This window comes from Somniosus microcephalus, chromosome 25, assembly GCF_052327205.1.
Source record: "Somniosus microcephalus isolate GS21.2 chromosome 25, FLI_Smic_1.0, whole genome shotgun sequence".
NCBI classification, from domain to species: Eukaryota; Metazoa; Chordata; class Chondrichthyes; order Squaliformes; family Somniosidae; genus Somniosus; species Somniosus microcephalus.
The window spans coordinates 30,385,929-30,406,990 of NC_141011.1; the positions used below are offsets into that span (position 1 = coordinate 30,385,929).

At 45.8% G+C, this 21,062-nt stretch overlaps 1 protein-coding gene across 8 annotated transcripts in view; it reads right to left on the minus strand.

Moving 5' to 3' along the window:
• tmco4 (transmembrane and coiled-coil domains 4) overlaps positions 1 to 20,631 on the minus strand; it is a 101,154-nt gene extending 80,523 nt beyond the window's left edge. For 3 of the 8 annotated variants that reach the window (XR_015073524.1, XM_085967059.1, XM_085967060.1), the window contains exons 1-4: positions 20,504 to 20,586; positions 16,222 to 16,405; positions 11,985 to 12,159; positions 11,779 to 11,806 (exon numbers count right to left, since the gene is read on the minus strand). Coding sequence is in view for 7 of the 8 variants with exons in the window: in XM_085967059.1 (XP_085823185.1) it covers positions 11,779 to 11,806; positions 11,985 to 12,159; positions 16,222 to 16,352 (334 nt within the window). In the remaining variant the exon portion in view is untranslated. Of the gene's footprint in view, positions 1 to 11,778; positions 11,807 to 11,984; positions 12,160 to 12,413; positions 12,493 to 16,221; positions 16,406 to 16,807; positions 16,941 to 20,155; positions 20,368 to 20,503 lie in introns of those variants that run through there. The other 5 variants (XM_085967061.1, XM_085967056.1, XM_085967055.1 and 2 more) reach the window with 5 other exon arrangements.
• Positions 20,632 to 21,062: the final 431 nt, after the last annotated feature.

Sequence of the window (21,062 nt, forward strand, 5' to 3'; positions counted from 1 at the left end):
CTCCAATACTACATCTCCTCTAACACATCTACAGTCAATCTGAACTTGCCCTCCCTGTAAACCTACACCACAGTGGCCCCACCATCAGGCCAAAGAGTGAGAGTGTGGTACAAGCAAGCAATTCATTTTGTGTCTTGGAATAAAGCGTGGTACAGAAATACAATGCTTTATTCTAAGACATAAAATGAATTGCTTGCTTGTCCCACACACTCACTAGGACAGTAAAGAGCCAAGTTCCCCCCTAACCCAGCACCAGATTTAAACCACCCACTGATGACCAACGTTCCCCCTAAGCTGTGTGGGTGCGTGGCTGTGCAGCAATCGGGAGCTCCCACATAGGCCACTCACAAGCTGGATGAGATGTCGCACAGCAAATTTAAAGGGATCGCGCACAAAAACAAAATCAGAGGGAACAGTGCTGATGACAGTTAACTTCCTCTCCAGTGACCTCAGACCATTAACTTTACCACACTCTTCTCAATTCACTCCTGAAATGTTAGTGATGTATTCATGTATAACCGACCCCTTTTATAGTATTACTGTCAGGCTGTGCCGGATTAACCCCGTGAAGCTTGCAATTGGCCGAACATCTATTCGACTGGGACATTTTATTTCCTCTCTCCCTGATGCTGCTCTGCGAATGGGAGTACAGCCACAGAATGATTGAAGCAGTCACCAAGAGACTACAGAGCACTGTGGCAAACTCTTTTCTTTCCACAGTGAGTGCTCCTCTCATAATCACAGACAACAAAAATAGAAAAAAATGTAAGCAAAGGAGTTTTTAAGCATGACATTTAAAAATGATATGCTCATCAAGGTGAGGAATTTCTCTGCTGGGGATGGAACATTTTCCATTTCAGGCACTTGGTATCAGCTGGGGCACAGCCCCATTAAACACTTCCAGGTCAGGTATAGCGCAGGTTATATACAGGGTAAAGCTCCCTCTGTGCTGTCCAAGAATGTGCACCAACCTCAGGAATGCCCTTTAATGCACCAATTCTACAATTCTCACTCCTACACCAGCCAATCTGAAACCTCTCTGAGCGAGACCAATTTAGTGTCAATTAGCACCAAAGTAGGAACTGTTCTGTGTTGTGGGTCCATGCCCACTGGGAACTGGGCTGCAACCAGAAATACATGGAAGTTACAACATGGAAACAGGCCATTCAGCCCAACCAGTCCGTGTCGGCGTTTACCCTTCACGCGAGCAAATAATTCTAATCACATTTACCCGGCCTGTTCCAATATCTCTTTCGCCCCTTTTCCTTCATTCACCTGTCCAATCTAATCTGGTTGTTGACATAGTTTCTGCCTCAACCACGAACCCTGCAAGTGGATTCCACAGCCTTGCAACTCTCAAAACTGGGCAAACTCATTCCATGCAGGACCCAGCCAACAGAGGAGACTTTTGCCGTGCCAATTTCAGCTGGATATGAACGCAGGTCCCAGAGGTGAAAGACTGGCGTCGAATTGACTATACCACCCAGTTCCCTTAAACAAAATGTTTCTGCTGTATACACAGATAATAGTCTTTGGGAAGCAGGTTGAGCTTATAGGAAAAGTATGCGCATTACAGCTCATGCAACACAATTTACCCGTAGATAACAAATCAATAACAAGCACCTTAAACACTTGACTGAATGATTAATATTGCTGATCTTTAACTTGCACACGGAACTACAGCAAATAAAGATTATTTAGTTTCAGCTGGTTTAATTTTCCGTTTAAATACAAGGATTCTTTGCTTTCATCTGGGCATGGGCAGTAAGTTTATTTTTCAATGTTCTCCCTCTCATCGTGAAGGTGCTGACTCTGGCTGGGTACAGTTCGATGGAGACCGGCAGCTCTGCAATACCTCACAGAAATTGTTCATCATGCTTCATGTGAGCCTAAACAGCTAGTCTTCACAGGCTATTTAACCACAGGGACACATCACAGCTAAGCCTGAACCTGTTCTCACCCAATGTCCGCACACACTTTCCACCAGAAGTCACTGGATATTGATCAGGGGCAGATTTTGTGGCTGATTTTAACCCGTCCGCAATCCAATGAAACCAAGACCAATTGTTACACCAGTTGCCGCCTGACCCAAGATCAGCTAACCCTCCAGAGACCAGCAATCGAACCGGTGACATTCCTGGTCATTGCCGCTGAGCACTGCAGTGGATAATAGAAACATAGAAGATAGGAGCAGGAGTAGGCCATTCGGCCCTTCGAGCCTGCTCCGCCACTCAATGAGATCATGGCTGATCATCCAAATTCAGTACCCTGTCCCTGCCTTCTCCCCATATCCCTTGATCCCTTTAGCCTTAAGAAATATATCCAACTCCTTTTTGAATATATTTAATGAACTGGCCTCCACCGCCCTCTGCGGCAGAGAATTCCACAGGTTCACCACTCTCTGGGTGAAGAAATTCCTCCTCATTTCAGTCCTAAATGGCTTACCCCTTATCCTTAGACTATGACCCCTGGTTCTGGACTCCCCGGCCATCATAAACATCCTTCCTGCATCTAGTCTGTCCAGGCCTGACAGAATTTTATAGGTTTCGATGAGATCCCCTCTCAATCTTCTATACTCCAGTGAGTATAAGCCCAATTGACACAATCTCTCCTCGTACGTCATTCCTGCCATCCCAGGTATCAGCCTGGTGAATCTTCGCTGCACTCCTTCCATGGCAAGAACGTCCTTCCTCAGGTAAGGCGACCAAAACTGCACACAATACTCAAGGTGCGGTCTCACCAAGGCCCTGTACAACTGTAGCAAGACATCCTTGTTCCTGTACTCGAACCCTCTTGCTACGAAGGCCAACATACCATTTGCCTTCTTAACCGCCTGCTGCACCTGCATGCTTACCTTCAGCGACTGGTACACAAGAACACCCAGGTCTCTTTGCACTTCCCCTTCTCCCAATCTATTGCCATTCAAATAATAATCTGCCTTCCTGTTTTTGCCACCAAAGTGGATAACCTCACATTTATCCACATTATAGTGCATTTGCCATGTTTCTGCCCAATCACCCAATCTGTCCAAATCGTACTGGAGTTTCTCGACATCCTCCTCACAGCTTACCCTCCCACCCAGCTTTGTGTCATCTGCAAATTTGGAGATCTCTTGGCTTGTATGATTCGGAACCACAATGGACAGCTCACTGCCAGTCTGTGTGTTTCAGTAGCACACAGGGTGGTGCACTCATGGTTTGTATTGCTCAGTGTTTGACTGCGCAACACATTCCTAGACTGTATGGCTCATACCGCACCAGATAGCACACTCGTGATCTATGGGGCTCAGTACTGCAACGAATGGCGCACTCCCGGTCTGTATGGCTCAGTATCATACGGGGCAGCGCAATCCTGGTTTGTATTGCTCGGTACGGAACCATTTGAAAAATCTGTCCTCTGAAAATTGGTGGGGGGGGGGGGGGGGTGGGTGGGGGGAGCCAACTGACAGGAGGAAGATCGTACCAGTAAATCAGCACACACACTGATGTTGGCTGAGTATTGGGAGAGATGCCAAATGTAACACATAGGATTCCCCACAGTGTGAAAATCAGGGAGGGAGAAGTCAGAGCGTGAGGAAAAATCAGGGAGCGAATATAGTTTGGACAACTCTTCCTCAACCTCTGACAACCACAAGAAGGAGGAATAGCAAAATTTGTAGGAGTCTTATCTGTCCTCTCTACGACAGAATAATGGGTGGGGCCGACGAGGGTGCTTTAAAGAAATTCTAAAACATGGCCCATATGTCAGTGTGGCAGCGAGGCATTGTCACAATATCAATTTAGGAGACTATTAAAAAGAGACAGAATGGCATTAATTTCCTTGGTTGCTTTGGCTACCTCATACTTGGTATGTGAAGCCAATGAAGAATATCTGTAATCTTGCATTGTCTTTGTATAGATGCTACTTCCCTCTTTTCAAGTTTCAAATATCCAGTTCTACTCACTCTTTCTTCTCCCTACATCCTCACTCTGTTGAAAACAAGTCATCGCATTATCCCCGAACAGAACTCATTCTTTCCCAGATCCTCAAAACTGTGGAACTCCTCGTCTCCCTTAATCTTCCTTTCCTACTATAATCCACAGGCTTCTAAAATCCAAGCTTGGTGTCACCAAATCACTACCTCCTGATTTACCTTCTCTCCAACTCTTTTCAACCATGGTCCTTCACCTGGGTTGCTTGATTAAAACAAACAAGCACTTAACACTTGAATGTCATTAAGCAGAACCAGACACTGTCTCCATACATCACTGAAAGTAATCCATATACCAGTTTACCACTTCTGTTTATTTTTTCATTCTCGGCTTCACAAAGCCTATAATGTAGCAGTGGGTTGGCAGTCGCTCCTGCTGATACACAGCTAAGAAGGTGTTACATGATTTTAACCTGGTAGTGAATGCCTTATTTGATTCATCAGTTTGGGAACTCTGAAAGATGCATTTTACACAACTGTAATTAAACACGAGACATTTGACCCTTTCTGTAATACAACATTGTAATTTCAGTCAGAATTAGATGCCAGTTTAGAAACAACACCCATTTCTGTTAAGTTCATATCGAATCTTCGTGACCTCCCTGGTACCTGGGAGTTGAATGACACTATCTGTATTACACAGCACCTGATAAAAGCAATGAGGGCAAAAGAAACTATAACTAATTACAATGTGACCTAATCAAAACAAAGGAGGAACAACTTTTAAAAATGTAAAGATGACACAGATGCTCCCTTGATACATCAGTGGGTACTGAGCCATGAAGCTTTTAATTCCTGATCTGTGCTGAGTTAGAAGATCTCAGCCACGACAATGCTCGGAGCAAAATGAAAAATATCAGCCTGGCTTCCTGCTTCTAATCGTTAACCAGAGACCCCTTCTAGAAAGTGTGCAGGTGCGGTCATTAGATGAGGACACGATCAAGCTTGGCTGTGATACTTTCCATATTTAAAAAGCCTGCTGACACTCACTGTCTAAGCTCACACATGAAGAATGGCCACTGGGCGAGGTAGTGGAGGATTGCCAGCTCCTGTGGAGCTATACTCCAGCAAAAATCAATGCCTTTTCCCCTCTCCTTTCCTTTCCTTTCCTAGCAATTTTCTCCCGTCCTCCTCTTCTCCTGAAGGCCTCAGCCCCTTGGTGAGTTACGGTTACACAGAGGCCAAGCATCTCAGATGCACAAATGGCCATTCTTTATTTACTTATTTCCCCCTTGATTTCAAGACAAAGATCTCACTTCTAGCAAATGGAAGACTTTTAATTTTGGGCACTCAGTATTTGCATCAAGTACCTCCAGGTTATGGACATCATGTGTCAGATGTAGATTACAGCTACCACTACGCTCAGGTCAGGCACTGCACGTTAGATACAATAAATGTCTGAGGTGAAAGGCCAGCATCTAACTTACTGCATCACCCAGTCCACTGAAGTGGTCATTCTTCATACTTGGGACGAAGCAGAGTATTTAATTGGTCGAGCCCGATCCGGTTCACCTAATGTCCACATACACTAACTTCTAGTAGTGATCATTAGACAGTGATCATGAAGATAAACACTGACTGATTTTCTACATCAGCTAACTCAGCACAAACCAGGAATTGGACCTGGGATTTTACTGGTTTTTGTGACTCAGCTGTTCATTGCCTTAACCACCGAGTCAGCATTTTTAGAGTGGCAGGCAGAGGAAAGAAAAGAAGGCCAAAGATCCATGCGGAGCTCTGGGCACCGTCAGGTACTGGACAGAGCGCGCTGTGCGCCGTCAGGTACTGGGCAGAGCGCGCTGTGTGCCGTCAGGTACTGGGCAGAGCGCGCTGTGCGCCGTCAGGTACTGGGCAGAGCGCGCTGTGCGCCGTCAGGTACTGGGCAGAGCGCGCTGTGCGCCGTCAGGTACTGGGCAGAGCGCGCTGCGCGCCGTCAGGTACTGGGCAGAGCACGCTGCGCGCCGTCAGGTACTGGGCAGAGAGCGCTGCGCGCCGTCAGGTACTGGGCAGAGAGCGCTGTGCGCTGTCAGGTACTGCACCGTCAGGTACTGGGCAGAGAGCGCTGCGCACCGTCAGGTACTGGGCAGAGAGCGCTGTGCACCGCCAGGTACTGGGCAGAGCGCGGTGTGCACCGTCAGGTACTGGGCAGAGCGCTGTGCGCCGTCACTTACTGGGCAGAGAGCGCTGTGCACCGTCAAGTACTGGGCAGAGCGCGCTGTGTGTTGTCAGGCACTGGGCAGAACGCTGTGCACCGTCAGGTACTGGACAGAGAGCGTTGTGTGTTGTCAGGTACTGGACAGAGCTCGCTGTCAGGTACTGGGCAGAGAGCGCTGTGCACCGTCAGGTACTGGGCAGAGAGCGCTGTGCACCGTCAGGTACTGGGCAGAGAGCGCTGTGCACCGTCAGGTACTGGGCAGAGAGCGCAGTGTGCCATCACTTACTGGGCAGAGAGCGGTGTGTGCCGTCACTTACTGGGCAGAGAGCGCTGTGTGCCGTCACTTACTGGGCAGAGAGCGCTGTACACCGTCAGGTACTGGGCAGAGAGCGTTGTGCGCCGTCAGGTACTGGGCAGAGAGCGCTGTGCACCGTCAGGTACTGGGCAGAGAGCGCAGTGTGCCGTCACTTACTGGGCAGAGAGCGCTGTGTGCCGTCACTTACTGGGCAGAGAGCGCTGTGTGCCGTCACTTACTGGGCAGAGAGCGCTGTACACCGTCAGGTACTGGGCAGAGAGCGTTGTGCGCCGTCAGGTACTGGGCAGAGACCGCTGTGTGCTATCAGGTACTGGGAAGAGAGCGCTGTGCGCCGTCAGGTACTGGGCAGAGAGCACCGTGCGCCGTCAGGTACTGGGCAGAGAGCGCTGTGCGCCGTCAGGTACTGGGCAGGCTGCCCACAGCAAAGGTGGGCATTTTTAAAAAATCACAATATTAGAAGCAGTAAATGAGATAAATTGCCTCTCAAACTGTTCCTGATTGAATTACTAAATGGGATTATTTCCTTCACACGCTATTCCCGATTGAATCAGTAAGTGTGATTATTGCCTAGCACGCTGCATCTGATTGAATCAGAAAGTGAAATGATTGCTTTGCACATAATTCCTGGGTAGAATTAGTAAATGGAAGTAGTGCCTCAACCACTATTCCTGGATTGAATCAATAAATAGTATTATAGTGCAACAAACGTCTATTCAGGAATCTGTTCAAGGCACCAAAGTGATAGAGAAGGCAATCCTGATCTCAGTGCTCCTGGACTAGGGAGGGATAAAATCAGTTGAGGGTCAGGCTCTTGATCACTATCCAATGATCCTTTCTAGAATATGTATAAGGACAGAATCTGACTTGGCTTAAATATCCTTTGTGCTCAGACAGCCTGGTAACACTCACTGTCTAGAATCACACATGAAGAATGACCACTTGGGTGAAGTACCATGGAATGTCTGGTGTCCATGGAACCATACCATACATACAGCAGCGAGTTACTGCCTTCAGGAGAGATGGGGAGAAAATTGGGGAAAAAACACCCTATCAGGCAATAGCTTATCTCCAATGCAAAACAGACTGTGATGTGTGTTGTACTTGAGAGATCGGCATACCTCCTCCCACTGAACAAAGGGATTGCCACTTTGCATTCTACACACGCACTATCCAGATCTTACAACCTCCCATATTCCCAGCATATGGAATTTTCTGGTTATAAAGTTGCAGGTTTTATGAGGTTTTTAAATTGTTCCGTCCAAATACAAATCAGAAATGTAATTACTCAACATGACTTTAAGCTTCACCAGCTTCTAGTTTGGGCACTCAAAGCTCATGAAAGAGAATTAGAGCTGGGAATTGTGTTTGTGGGGCTATAACCCAAAGAACTGCTGAACTTCAACCCTGCCATTTATTTCACCGAGAAAAAAATTCAACAGCCATCTGTGTCAACGCAATTTTGACAAAGGTTTCCATCTGAAATGTTAATCGGTTTTATTTTTTCCTCAAATGTTGACTGACCTGCTATGTACTTTCAGTGTATTGTTTTTAATAATTTCAGTGTCAGCTCACTATTAATTTGGGCAGCTATGACAGGCATTCAACTACAGTGCCAGCCTCAAGTTTCCAAATAGGTTAGCTTTGATCCCTGCGCATCTGAAACTATCATACAATAGAATTTCAGAGGGATCCACTTTTTGTTGGTATTTGCCTTACCCAACATGGAACTAATGCCATACAGAACAGAAAGGTCACAGGTTTTACCCCTGGTTTTCACTCAATTGGCTGGTCTTAGCAAGCGTGGTGGTCGGGGACGGCAACGGGCCTTAGTGCCCCGAGCTACCAAAAGTGAAAATTTGGCCAGGGTTCCTGCTGATCAGATTAGGTCAGTGGTGGCACCCTCACCTCTGTCAGAAGGTTCTGGGTTCAAGCCCCGCTCAAGTACTTAATCTAGGCAGACACTCCAAAGCAGTACTGATGGGACGCTGCATTGTCAAGAGGTGACGTCCTTCCAATGCTTCAGATTTAGATTAAAAATCTCATGGAAATATTCAAAGAAAAGCAGGGAGTTCTTTCAGTGTCCTGGCCAACATTTCTCCCTCAACACCAACAGAAAGTAGATTAATTGGTCATTCATATCATTGCTATGTACACAATGGCTGCCACACCTGCCTACATGACACAGTCACTGCATTCCTATGTAATTTGAAGCCCCTTCAGGCATTTTGGAGAAATGTAATAAAGTGCTATATAAATGCAAGCTCAAAGGTATTAAATATTTTAAAGAAAGAAAAGACTTGCATTTATATAGCACCTTTCACGCCCTCAGGACGTCCCAAAGCGCTTTACAGCCAATTAAGTACTTTTGAAGCGTAATCACTGTTGTAATGTAGGAAACACGGCACTCATTGCGCACAGCAAGGTTCCGCAAACAGCAATGAGATAATGACCAGATAATGGGCTAAAAATTGAGTAGCGCCCCAATTGAGGCGCTAACTTCGCTGCGGCGCTAAAAGTAGCGCCCCGGAAAAATTAGCGCCCCCGCGCTGGAAATTGAGTGGTTGCGCCCCAAGAGGGAAGCAGGGCACTACTGGAAGCGCCCCACCTCCTTCTTGGGGCGCTGCGAGTGAATATCATGGCGCTACGTGCCGCAGCGGGTATTGCAGACCTTCCTCCCCTTCTTAAAGGGGAGGGGCCTTGTGCAGCGCGACCTGGGGCCCAGCTGGGCCCCCGGGGATCGGGAGTGCAGGCAAAAGAGCCCGGCACCCAAGAGAAGTGCCGGGCTCTTTGGAGCGCAGCCGGCACTCCGTGGGGGTGGGGGGGTTCAGGAGGTCTGGGACGGGAGCGCAGGCAGGTGCTGGCAGGCGGCCAGCAACAAAAATGGCCGCCCCGCACCTCGCCTTTAAATTACGCCCCCCCTGACCCCATCGGACATAGCGTCCGGCGGTAAATCAGGGGGCGCTCCCGAAGATCGTGGCCGGGGCATGAGTGGGGCGCTGCGCACACCAACGACGTCATCGCCAGTGGCGCAGCGCGCTACCGGTTAACACCACCACTAACCTCCTGCTGAATTTTGCGGGAGGCGTGGGCAGTGCCGTGCCAGGGCGCTAGTTGGTTTGCGCCCCACTTAGCGTCCTCTTAAGGCGCTACCCACTGCATTTTTCCCCCAATCTGTTTTAGGGATGTTAGCTGCGGGTTAAATCCTGGCCAGGACACCGGGAGAATTCCCCTGATGATCTTCGAATAGTGCTGCAGAAACGCAAATCTTACTTGGATCACTTTCCAATGACATTGCTGGAGACTGCATGGGAATGGAGATTAGGTAAGGAAAAGACAGCGGTGATGTTTTCCCTCCCACTACATATGCTCATACATAAAAGATGGCTATGTAGGTGAGGTACTGGAAAAGACAGCTAGCACCTTTAGAACTGTACTGCAAACAAGGAGTCAATGCCTTCAGGAGAGGAACGGAGAACACTGAAGGTGGTTAAAAAAAATATTCTTTCCAAAATAAAGAGAGAAAATTATGGAATTACACAGTAGGTAGGTCAGCATCTGAGAGAGAAAACACAGGCGAACATTTCACGTGACCCTTAATCAAAGCCCCAAACTTTAAACTTTTCTTTTCGAGTGCTAACAGACGTTCTGTGCCTTGCCATTATTTTTTGGTTTTTACGTTTACCAATTTGCAATTTTTCTTTCTCCTGTAATGTTATTTCCTGTTCGCTGTCAGGTTAGCATGGCAATGGTGAAGGAAGTGGCTCATTTAAAAATCAGGAACTGGGTCAAGTTTGGTGATAGGAGAGAGTCCGTAAACGGTCTGTGTAAAACTCAATTTATCGGAATCCTGAACTTTGTTCAACCCCTCCCAGGTTAGTTACTTCCTCAAGCAGTTTATCAAAACAACAGCTTTGATGCTTCTCTGTAATCAGGCTGGTGATTTACAAGCTGTATCAGTACTTTGGGGATTTTCTGCATCAGGAAAACATCCAAGGCTAGGCACACAGCAGCTGCACTGTTCATGTAAAGCCAGGGATATGAAGCTCTTCTATGAATAATAATGACCTAGTTCAGAATGTTTTGCAGTATGGCAATACAACAATCCAAAAACACTGTGCACAAAGAAATCCAATATTTCAGACACAAATAAAAACTCAACTTCACATAATTCTCTGAATACTAAGCATTTTATGATTCCACAATAAGCAAATCATTTGCAATCTTTAATGCCCCACGGTCAGATTTGTTGGTCTTAATAAATCCCCTCCTCCCCCTGCAGATCCGCAACCTTCACTGACCCGGATTGAAATCGGAGCTTCTGGGGCAAATTCGCCATTGTCAAAATTACTGTTACTGCAGAGGCCAAGTAAGGAGCTTCAGAATATTGCAAAGATGATTGGTGATCATTTTGACACCATTGAATCCTGCACTCTAGGTGATGATATGCACCAAACAAATACTGTAGCAGCACAGGGAAAGGGAGGGAATGTCATAGCACGAGGAGCGGCCTGGCGGGGGGGGGGGGGGGGGGGGGAGCAGGAGGGAATGGCCTGGCAGGGGGAGCGGCCTGATGCAGGGAGTGGGAGGAAGTGCTCCACAATCAGAGAGCAGCCATTTCCAGGCCCAAGAACTTTAAATGGCTTCAAGGTGCTGAAGTTGGCTTTCCACACAAGCTAAAACATCCCAAGGCGCTTCAAAGGAGTTTCGCAGGCCTGATCAAAGAAGCGCATGGGCTGCCTCCTGGACATCACTGCTGTAGAGCAATGGAATTGTCAACAAATGTATATCCCATGGCTGCTGTATATGGTCATGACACTCGGCTGTAGGATATTTGGATAGTTGGTCCAGGTCCTGGAGTACGGGGTGTGGGTGCATTTGGTGCTATTACTAGGGAAAGGCATACCCAAGATGAGACTGGTGATTTTTGCATGGTAGAAGAGAGATGGAGTGATTGACATTTAGGATAAGGAAGTTTATGGGCATAATTGTGAATTTACTGAATTCTTGTGCGTTGATTACGTGAGATGTATTATTAAGGGTATATAATGCGGTGGGTGATGAACCATCATGGCAGCTGTACGATAGAGAAATGTGGATATAATGTGGCGGGTCATTTTTGTGATGGAAGAAATCAGAAATGACACTGCAGAGATGGTGCTAGGATCTGACTGCTTCCTGATTCTGGGATCTCATTGCTTGAATAGCTAGACTGAAGTGAGTATGGTCTCTGGTTCAGTGATCTGATTGGTTGAAGGGAAGGGACGTTACAACACTACATTTATCTGCTGGGTGTTTCCAGCATCGTCTGCTTTTACAGTTACAGAATCCAGAACTCACCGTCTTTTAGTGAAAAGGAAACAAGATCCTGAAACAGAAGAACAAAAACTGGATTGAGTTTCTTCCAATATAAAAGCAAAAATTTCAGAGAAATCGTCATAGAAACATATGCAGCATTCATCAACGGAACAGCAAGAAAACAATCAAAACTACAATCAGGGACAGCAGACACAGCAGCACACCAGGAAGCCGTACAGAACATGTACCTGAGTGATCAGGATTGGACTGTCCTTCAAAGCCGGTTCTTTTAGCAGCAGGTCTGCAAATGTGTCTGCTCCTTCCCCTCCCATTCCATTGGCAAAGGCCTCCATGACGGGCAAGACAGACTCTGAAAGCTGCAACCATGGTACAAGCCCTTCAATAAATTCCATCCTGAACAGCCTACAAAAGCAAATAAATGTATTTCGTGACCTTGCTTTAACAACCCACATGTAAAACTGTCCAGTACATGCATGTATATATATGCGCACCCATAATACACAAGCATGCATGTACACTGACACACCTCTGTACATGCACATGTGCAGTCACACAAACGCACATGCATGTATACACATGTACATTGACTCATCGGTGTGAAATGATTGTGCGCATCCACATTCATGTATGCACCTCACACACTCATGCATACATACCAACCTGGAAAACCATTAAAGGCTAACCAACAGCTTCATAAAAACTGACACAGCCCCAGAAACAGTTCTGAATGTAGACCTATGGTATGTGAAAACAAGGGGTTAGACTGAAAGTTCTGTGGGACATGGGCTTGCCATAACCTAAATTGCAGGTGTACCCAACACTGCATCACTTTTATTACAGTACATAAAGCACAGTTAGCAGCAGTGGTGATTTAGAAATTACTGAAGCGGGTGTGACTGCTGAAGGTATGAGAATTATTTTCTGTGGGGACATACTTGCAAACATTTCATAATTTGACAACTGGTTAGCTGCATTTAATGGCACTTTGGAACCAATTGTAATAATGAAAGCAAATCTCAGTATTTTCTAATGAAAGACAAATCCCACTCCCCATTTATTTCCAAACCATGGCAATTCCACAAGTTTAGTGACATGAAATGATCAAATAAAGCCAGTTAATACAGTCACACCAGGAAACATCCACCTTATCTCAAAAAAGCAGCTGCAACCAGCATCAAAGAAAATAAACTTCACATAAGGCAACAGCAGGACATACTCCCGAAAGTACCTTTTGAAGATAGTTTTTAGAAGCTGCATTTTTATATATAAAACTTGGGGGAACTTTGGGGACAAACTCTAAATAAACACACCCATAACCTACAGCTCAGTTTAATTCTCCCTGCCTCAAATTTAGATAACAAACAATGGGAGAAAGTAACATCGAATTAGTTCCAGTCCACCATTCAATTTATCTGGCTCTAACTCTAGTCTTACGTTCTAAACTCCAGTCTACATAGGATTACAACGGATATACGGCACAGAAACAGGCCCTTCGGCCCAACCAGTCCATGCCAGCGTTTATGCTCCACTCGAGCCTCCTCCCATCTTTCCTCATCTAAATCTATCAGCATAACCCTCTATTCCCTTCTCCCTCATAGGTTTGTCCAGCCTCCCCTTAAATGCATCGATACTATTCGCCTCAACCACTCCCTGTGGTAGAATGTTCCACATTCTCACCACTCTTTGGGTAAAGAAGTTTCTTCTGAATTCCCTATTGGATTTCTTGGTGACTATCTTATATTGATGGCCTCTAGTTATGCTCTTCCCCACAAGTGGAAACATTCTCTCTGTATCCACTCTATCAAAATTTTTCATAATTTTAAAGACCTCTATTAGGTCACCCCTCAGCCTTCTTTTTTTCAAGAGAAAAGAGACCCAGCCTGTTCACCCTTTCCTGATATGTATACCCTCGCATTTCTGGTATCATCCTTGTAAACCTTCTCTGCACCCTCTCCAGTGCCTCTGTATCCTTTTTATAATATGGCGACCAGAACTGTACGCAGTACTCCAAGCGTGGTCTAACCAAGGTTCGATACAGGTTTAGCACAACTTCCCGACTTTTCAATTCTATCCCTCTAGAAATAAACCCTAGTGCTTGGTTTGCTTTTTTTATGGCCTTGCCAACCTGTGTCGCAACTTTTAATGATTTGTGTATTTGTACTCCTCGATCCCTTTGTTCCTCTACCCCACCTAGACTCACACCCTTCAAGTAATAAGTGACCTCCCTATTCTTCCAACCAAAATGTAATACCTCATTTATCTGTGTTGAACTTCATTTGCCAATTATATGCCCATTCTGCAAGTTTATTAATGTCCTCCTGTAACTTGTTGCAGTCCCCCTCAGTACTGACTATCCCGCCCAATTTGGTGTCATCCACAAATTTACAAATTGTGTTTTTGATTCCCAAGTCTAAATCGTTAATGAAAATTGTGAACAGTGGTCCCAGCACTGATCCTTGTGGAACACCACTACCCACCTTCTGCCACTGTGAATAGCTACCCTTTACCCCATCTCTCTGCTTTCTGTCCTGAAGCCAGCCAGCAATCCATTCTGCTACTTATCCCGACTCCACATTCTCTGACCTTATTCATCAGTCTATTATGGGGTACTTACCGAAGGCCTTTTGAAAATCTAGATAAATTACATCTACTACATTACCATTGTCTCCTCTCTCTGTTAGCTCTTCAAAAAATTCAACAAGGTTGGTCAAGCAAGACTTTCCCTTTTGAAATCCATGTTGACTATTCATTATTTTATTTTTGCTTTCTAGATGTTCTTCTATTTTCTCCTTCAGTCAGGATTCCATTATTTTTCCTACCACCGGTAGGTAGAAACTGACTGGTCTATAATTCCCTGGACATGTTCTATCCCCCTTCTTAATTATGGGTATTACGTTAGCTATCCACCAGTCCTCTGGTACTATACCTGTTTCTAACAATTTATTAAATATGCGTAGTAATGCCTCTGCTATCTCTTCCCTAGGTTCTTTTAAAATGCGTGGATTCAATCAATCCGGACCAACGATTTTATCCACTTTGAGTCTGATTAATTTATTTAATATATCCCCTTTTTTATTTTAAATGCACTTATCTCGTTATTAATCTCATCATCCAATGTCATGTCCACCTGTTCTATCTCCCTGGTAAATACAGAAGCAAAATTATTATTTAATATTTCTGCCATCTCTCTATCGTTACCTGTGGTATTATCCTGACTATCCCTTAATGGCCCTATTCCCATCCCAACCTTCCTTTTTTTATTGATGAGCCTATAAAATATTTCACTATTTTGTTTTATGTTCCTTGATAACTTAATTTCATAGTTCCTCTTTGCCTACCTAATTATTTTTTTGACTTCTCTCCTAATCTTTTCGTATTCTCTCTTATCATGCACTCCCCTGCTGTCTATGTACTTAATGTATGCCTCTTTCCTTACCCTCAATTGTTCCCTTATGGCTTTATTCATCCATGGAGTCTCATTATTGTTTAGTTTGTTCTTTCCTTTTAGCGGAATATATTTTTCCTGCACTCTGTTGAACACCGTTTTAAATGTTTCCCATTGCTCTTCTACATCATTGTTTGCCAATATTGTTGCCCATTTTTCCTAAGTTCTATTGTCAGCCCCTCAAAATCAGTATAAACCAAGCAGTCTTTACGATCTGCTTGGTTAATACTGATAACCTCCAATGCCAGTGAAGGAAGCTACTTTTTCTTGTGAAACACTAACACCTGGGTTGAAAAGCTGACATTCAGTATATATGAATATACCCATGCCTGTACACGCACACACCCATGTTTGTGGATCAGCTTGCTCAGAACTTCTCCAGCCCTATAATCCCCCCGAGATTTCTGCACTCCGCCTATTCTGGCCTTTAGAACATCCCCGATTGTAATCGCTCCACCATTGGTGGCCGTGTCTTCAGCTGCCTGGGTCCCAAGCTCTGGAATTCCTTCCCTAAATCTCTCCACTTCTCTTTCCTCCTTAAAGCCTACCTCTTTGACCAATCATCTCCCTTAACATTTCCCTGTATGGCTCGGTGTCAAATTTTTTTTTTTTTTAAACTCTCCTGTGAAGCGCCTTGGAACGTTTGATTACGTTAAAGGCACTATATAAATATAAGTTGTTGTTGTTGATACTTACTAGCAGACATGATACAAAATGCAAATCCATTAGAAACTGACCCCAAGTGCTCAGTATCTGCTACTGCCCCATATGGACTACTCTCGAGTTCCATCCCTGGTGTGTACTGAGTTACCTGACCTCAGCTAGGACAGCCGTGGAGCTACAACAAGTGACCTCAGTGGCCCAGGGTTAGGGAGGGAGAGAGATATAAAATCAGCCAGGGTCCCCTCGTCTGATTGCTATTCAGTGATCCCTGCTGGAAACGTGTGTACGGTGGATGCTGAAATGAGACATTCGGTATTAATCTGCTGAGTGTTAGCGTCTTACACCAGAGTACTAACCTGTGCTCCCCTCCAGGAAACAGCAATGATAGTGTAACACCGCACAGGCCGCCATACGCAAACCTTCCTGGTTCACTCAGCAGTCGGCCAACCAACTCCAGGGGCTCTTTCCCTTCACCTGAACGGCTCATCTTCACAGGGCTTCGAGCTGCTCCGTCCTGGTCAGTGGCACGGTCATTTTCAGCTGGTGTTAGAGAAAAATATGTTTTTTAATTACATTAACTAACAAAAATAAAGGGACAAAGCAAGAACAGCAGAAGCAGTGTGAAGCATTTCCTGATGATTATTCTGCAATAAGCTGGCTACAATAAATCACACTCGTTAATTGTTCTGTGTAGCTAATAGAGCACATCCGCAATGCACAACACAGCATCGTGCTGATAGCTGCTGTCAATAATAAACTGACCTTAAACAGAATAAAAAGGAACCCATGAAATTCACACTATATACTACAGAAAATATCAAACACCCAGAGTGATTTCAAATCGAATTTTAGGGTTCAGATAACAGTAATAAACTCAGTAATGACGCAAACTTCGTTCTTGTAGCTTAAAATGTCACCGACACTCCTCAAACAGACCACTACCTTCTAATCAGATCCAGTATGTATTGTTCCATCTTGAAATTTTTCCACACAGTTTAGACAACATGCATACTAAACTGCAGAGGAACTTCTTACAATGTCCCGCATACTTGAGGCCGTGAAAAATTCAGCACGCAGTGTTGCGCATTAACCTTGTGTGTAGGTGGTGACCTTCAGATTCACACACGCCCGACAGCGAAGTATGAAATATGATCCAACTGTACAAAAAGCTGCTCCACAACTCAGCGAGAACTGCATCGACCTGGCACCCAAACCCGAGCAGGACTAGTTTGTTTTCATTAACTGCTGTGACTTAAGAAATCCGAGTTTGCTACATTTCGATATGTAACTGCTGTGCACAATCAATTGGCAACCGACTAATTGCTAATAACACAGAAAGGCTCCCGACACAGAGGAGGGGGATTATTTGCTTGATACACTAACTCAAATGAGCTTCAGGATGGCGAGAAGGCTTCTGAAGACAAGTCTCCCACAACAGTTGTTAAAGTGCGTTCAGTTTAAACAGTTTAAGATCCAAAATTCATAGGGCCTCCATCTGGACTGTGACCAACCCCCCACTCCCAGTTCAAGAGACCACATGCATTTCACGTGATGGACTATTTCACACTGATCTCATACAAGATTGACTGGTCCTTGTCCATCAGCCACCACCTGCCTAGGTACTAAAGCTGAAGTGTGTAGTCACTGCTGTAATGTAGGAAACACAGTACAGGAAACTCTTTGGTATCCGGCACCGACGGGACCGGGATGGTGCCGGTTGATTAAAAATTCCGGATGACGGAGAGGGTTATCTACCGAGGCTATTTTTAACAAACAAAAATTAAAAAATCAAGAAATGTGCAGTATACAGTAATTGGATTTCTGACAGTGCCAAGAAGCCGAGTAGTGGCAGTTTGGAGAACTACCCCCACTGACTAACTCGGCCACCGCGGGAGACTCGGACTCGGCAAGATTTCCGGTTATTGAGGTGTTGTTTTTGGAGTATGAATTTTGCCGGTTAATAGAGAATTCCGGATATTTAGGTGCCGTTTAAACGAGAGTTTCCTGTAGCCAATTAGCACACAGCAAGGTCTCACAAACAGCAATGCGATGATGACCATGTTGGTTGAGGGATAAATATTGGGCAGGATACCAGGAGAATTCTCCTGATCTCCTTCCAATAGTGCCATGGGATCTTTTACATCCACCTAAGAGGGCAGACAGGGCCTCGGTTTAACGTCTCATTCAAAAGACGGCGCCTCCAACAGTGCAGCACTCCCTCAGTACTTGTCCATGTGTTTGTCGGCTCCAGACTTGGACTACTCTAAAGCTTGCCTTGCTGCCCAAGTCATTATCTCAGGGACAGTGCACAGTACTCCAGTTGGAGCCAAGCCAGTGCTCCATACAAGGTGATTATTACCCCAGGGACTGTAACACAGCACTCAAGAGGAAAGCCAATTGAATGCTCTGTAAAGCTCACTTTTATCATGGTCTGTCTCTGGCAAAACAACATGGGATCTCGTTTCCCCCAATGTTTCTTCTTTGCTAAAATAGTGCTTTCAAGCTGATAGCTTCAAAGCTAAACTGTCAGCTTCCTTTGCTTTTGCGCTGTCATCACTTGAGTTGGATCAAAAAAGGAAGATTCATTGCACACGTTAGTTTCACAGCAAATTTTGGTGTCATCAAAAACATATGCTGCATATTTGGTCATGTGCTCCACACTGGATGCTGCAAGAGGTTGCAATGGAGGACGGAGCAGTGAAGTCCAAGACTTCTCCTGCCATTGGACCTGGAACCTATTTGTATAAACAAAGTGATTTTCCCAATCAGATTTGGATCCAATGGTCACCAGCTCAGCAGGAAATGGCATTAGTTAGGTATTTGCCCTGCAGAGGGTAGTACTCCTGCTATTTACCCAGGGAGTATTATTGCTTTGTGTATTTAGCAAGATGATGGGTTTTACTCGGGATATTTACCTAGGTGATTGCAGCTATTATTCTGCCTGAGGGGCAGGTTTTACTCTGGATATTTACCTAGCCAAGAGCAGCTATTATTCTGGCTGAGGGGACAGGTTTTACACAGGATATTTACCTAGCTGAGGGGGCAGGTTTTACTCAAGAACATGAACAGAGACACCTGGGGGTGTATGTGCACAAATCATTGAAGGTGGCAGGGCAGTGGTTAAAAAAGCATACAGGATCCTGGGCTTCATAAATAGAGGCATAGAGTACAAAAGCAAGGAAGTTATGATGAACCTTTATAAAACACTGGTTCGGCCTCAAGTATTGTGTCCAATTCTGAGCACCGCACTTTAGGAAGGATGTGAAGACCTTAGAGAGGGTGCAGAAAAGATTTACCAGAATGATTCCAGGGATGAGGGACTTCAGTTACATGGATAGTCTAGAGAAGCTGGGGTTGTTCTCCTTAGAGCAGAGACAGGCGAGAGGAGATTTGATAGAGGTGTTCAAAATCATGAAGAGTCTAGACAGAGTAGATAGAAACTGTTCGCATTGGCGGAAGGGTCGAGAACCAGAGGACACAGATTTAAGGTGATTGACAGAAGAACCAAAGGCGACATGAAGAAAAACTGGATTGACATGAGGAAAGACTGGATTGGCTGGGTTTGTTTTCCTTGGAACAGAGGAGGCTGATGGGAGACCTTATTGAAGTGTATAAAATTATGAGGGGCATAGATAAAGTGGATAGAAAGGACCTATTTCCCTTAGCAGAGGGGTCAAAAGCCAGGGGGCACAGATTTAAGTAATTGGTGGAAGGTTTAGAGGGGATTTGAGAGGAAATTTCATCACCCAGAGGGCTGCCTGAAAGGGTGGTAGAGGCAGAAACCCTAACCACATTTAACAAGTACTTGGACGTGCACTTGGGATGCTGTAACCTGCAGGGCTACGGACCAAGAGCTGGGACGTGGGATTCGGCTGGATAGCTCTTTGTTGGCCGGCACGGACACGATGGGCGGAAGTGGCCTCCTCCCGTGCTGTAACTTTCTATGATTCTATGAAAAACTTTTTTTACGCAGCAAGTGGTTATGATCTGGAATGCACTGCCAGAAAGGGTGATGGAGGCAGATTCAATCGTGGCTTTCAAAAGGGAATTGGAGAAGTACCTGAAGGGAAAAAAAATGTGCAGGGCTACGCGGAAAGGGCGGAGGAGGGTTGTGGGACTAGCTGAAGTGCTCTTGCAGAGAGTTGGCACGGGCTCGACGGGCCGAATGGCCTCCTTCTGTGCTGTAACCATTCTATGATTCTATATTTACCTAGCTGAGGGCGGTGGTGTAAGCTGTTCCAGGTGGAGTATTTACTGAGGTGAAAGCCGGCATTACTCTTGTGTGTTTACCTGCGACAGGTGGGCGTTACTCGAGTATTTTCCCGGTAAAGGCAGCTATTACTGACTATGTATCTGTGTGAAGGGACGGCGACTGTTGTGGGTGTTTGCCCCAGCCAGCAGCAGTCAGTCAATGCCAATTTTGCCCCGGGGTTCCTGCCCCAGCATCAGGTACAAGGGCGGTTTCGGGGGTGGAGGGTAGAGGAGCCTCTTCGGCGCGGGGCACAGCTTTACACCACCGCCCGGGGCCCCCGACAAATGGCCGAGAGTGCCGCGAACTGGGAGCGGAGACAGGCCGCTGCCCCAGGCTGAGGTGGAAAACGCCGCAGGAGGCCAAGTGGGCGAGGCGGCGCCGATTACCTGCAGAAAACCCGGCTGCGTGGCCTGGGATCGACTTCCAGCTTCCCGCCGCGCGCTTACGGTGCGGGAGCGCGCACGCATGCACGTACCCGGCGGGTGGAGCGCGCACGTACGGAGCCTGCCTCCCGCCTGGAGAAGTGTGAGATTGTACAACGCAGCGAATATATTCATTACAACAACAACAACTTGTATTTATATAGCGCCTTTAACGTAGTAAAACGTCCCAAGGCGCTGCACAGGAGCGATTATCAAACAAAATTTGACACTGGGCCACATAAGGACACTTGCCAGCTTGTTAACTCTAATTAAATTAAATACAAAAAGCTACGGCAGGTTTAATTCATTAGACTCAGTTATTTAACAATAAAAATAATTCTGATCCTTTTGCAAAGCAAATCTTAGAATGATACAGCGCAGAAGGCACTATTCTGCGCCGTTATGACTCTAAGGCGGCCATTCAGCCCATCGTGCCGGCTCTTTGAAAGAGCTATCCAATTAGTCACACTCCCCTGCTCTTTCCCCATAGCCCTGTCATTTTTTTTCCTTTCAAGTATTTAAA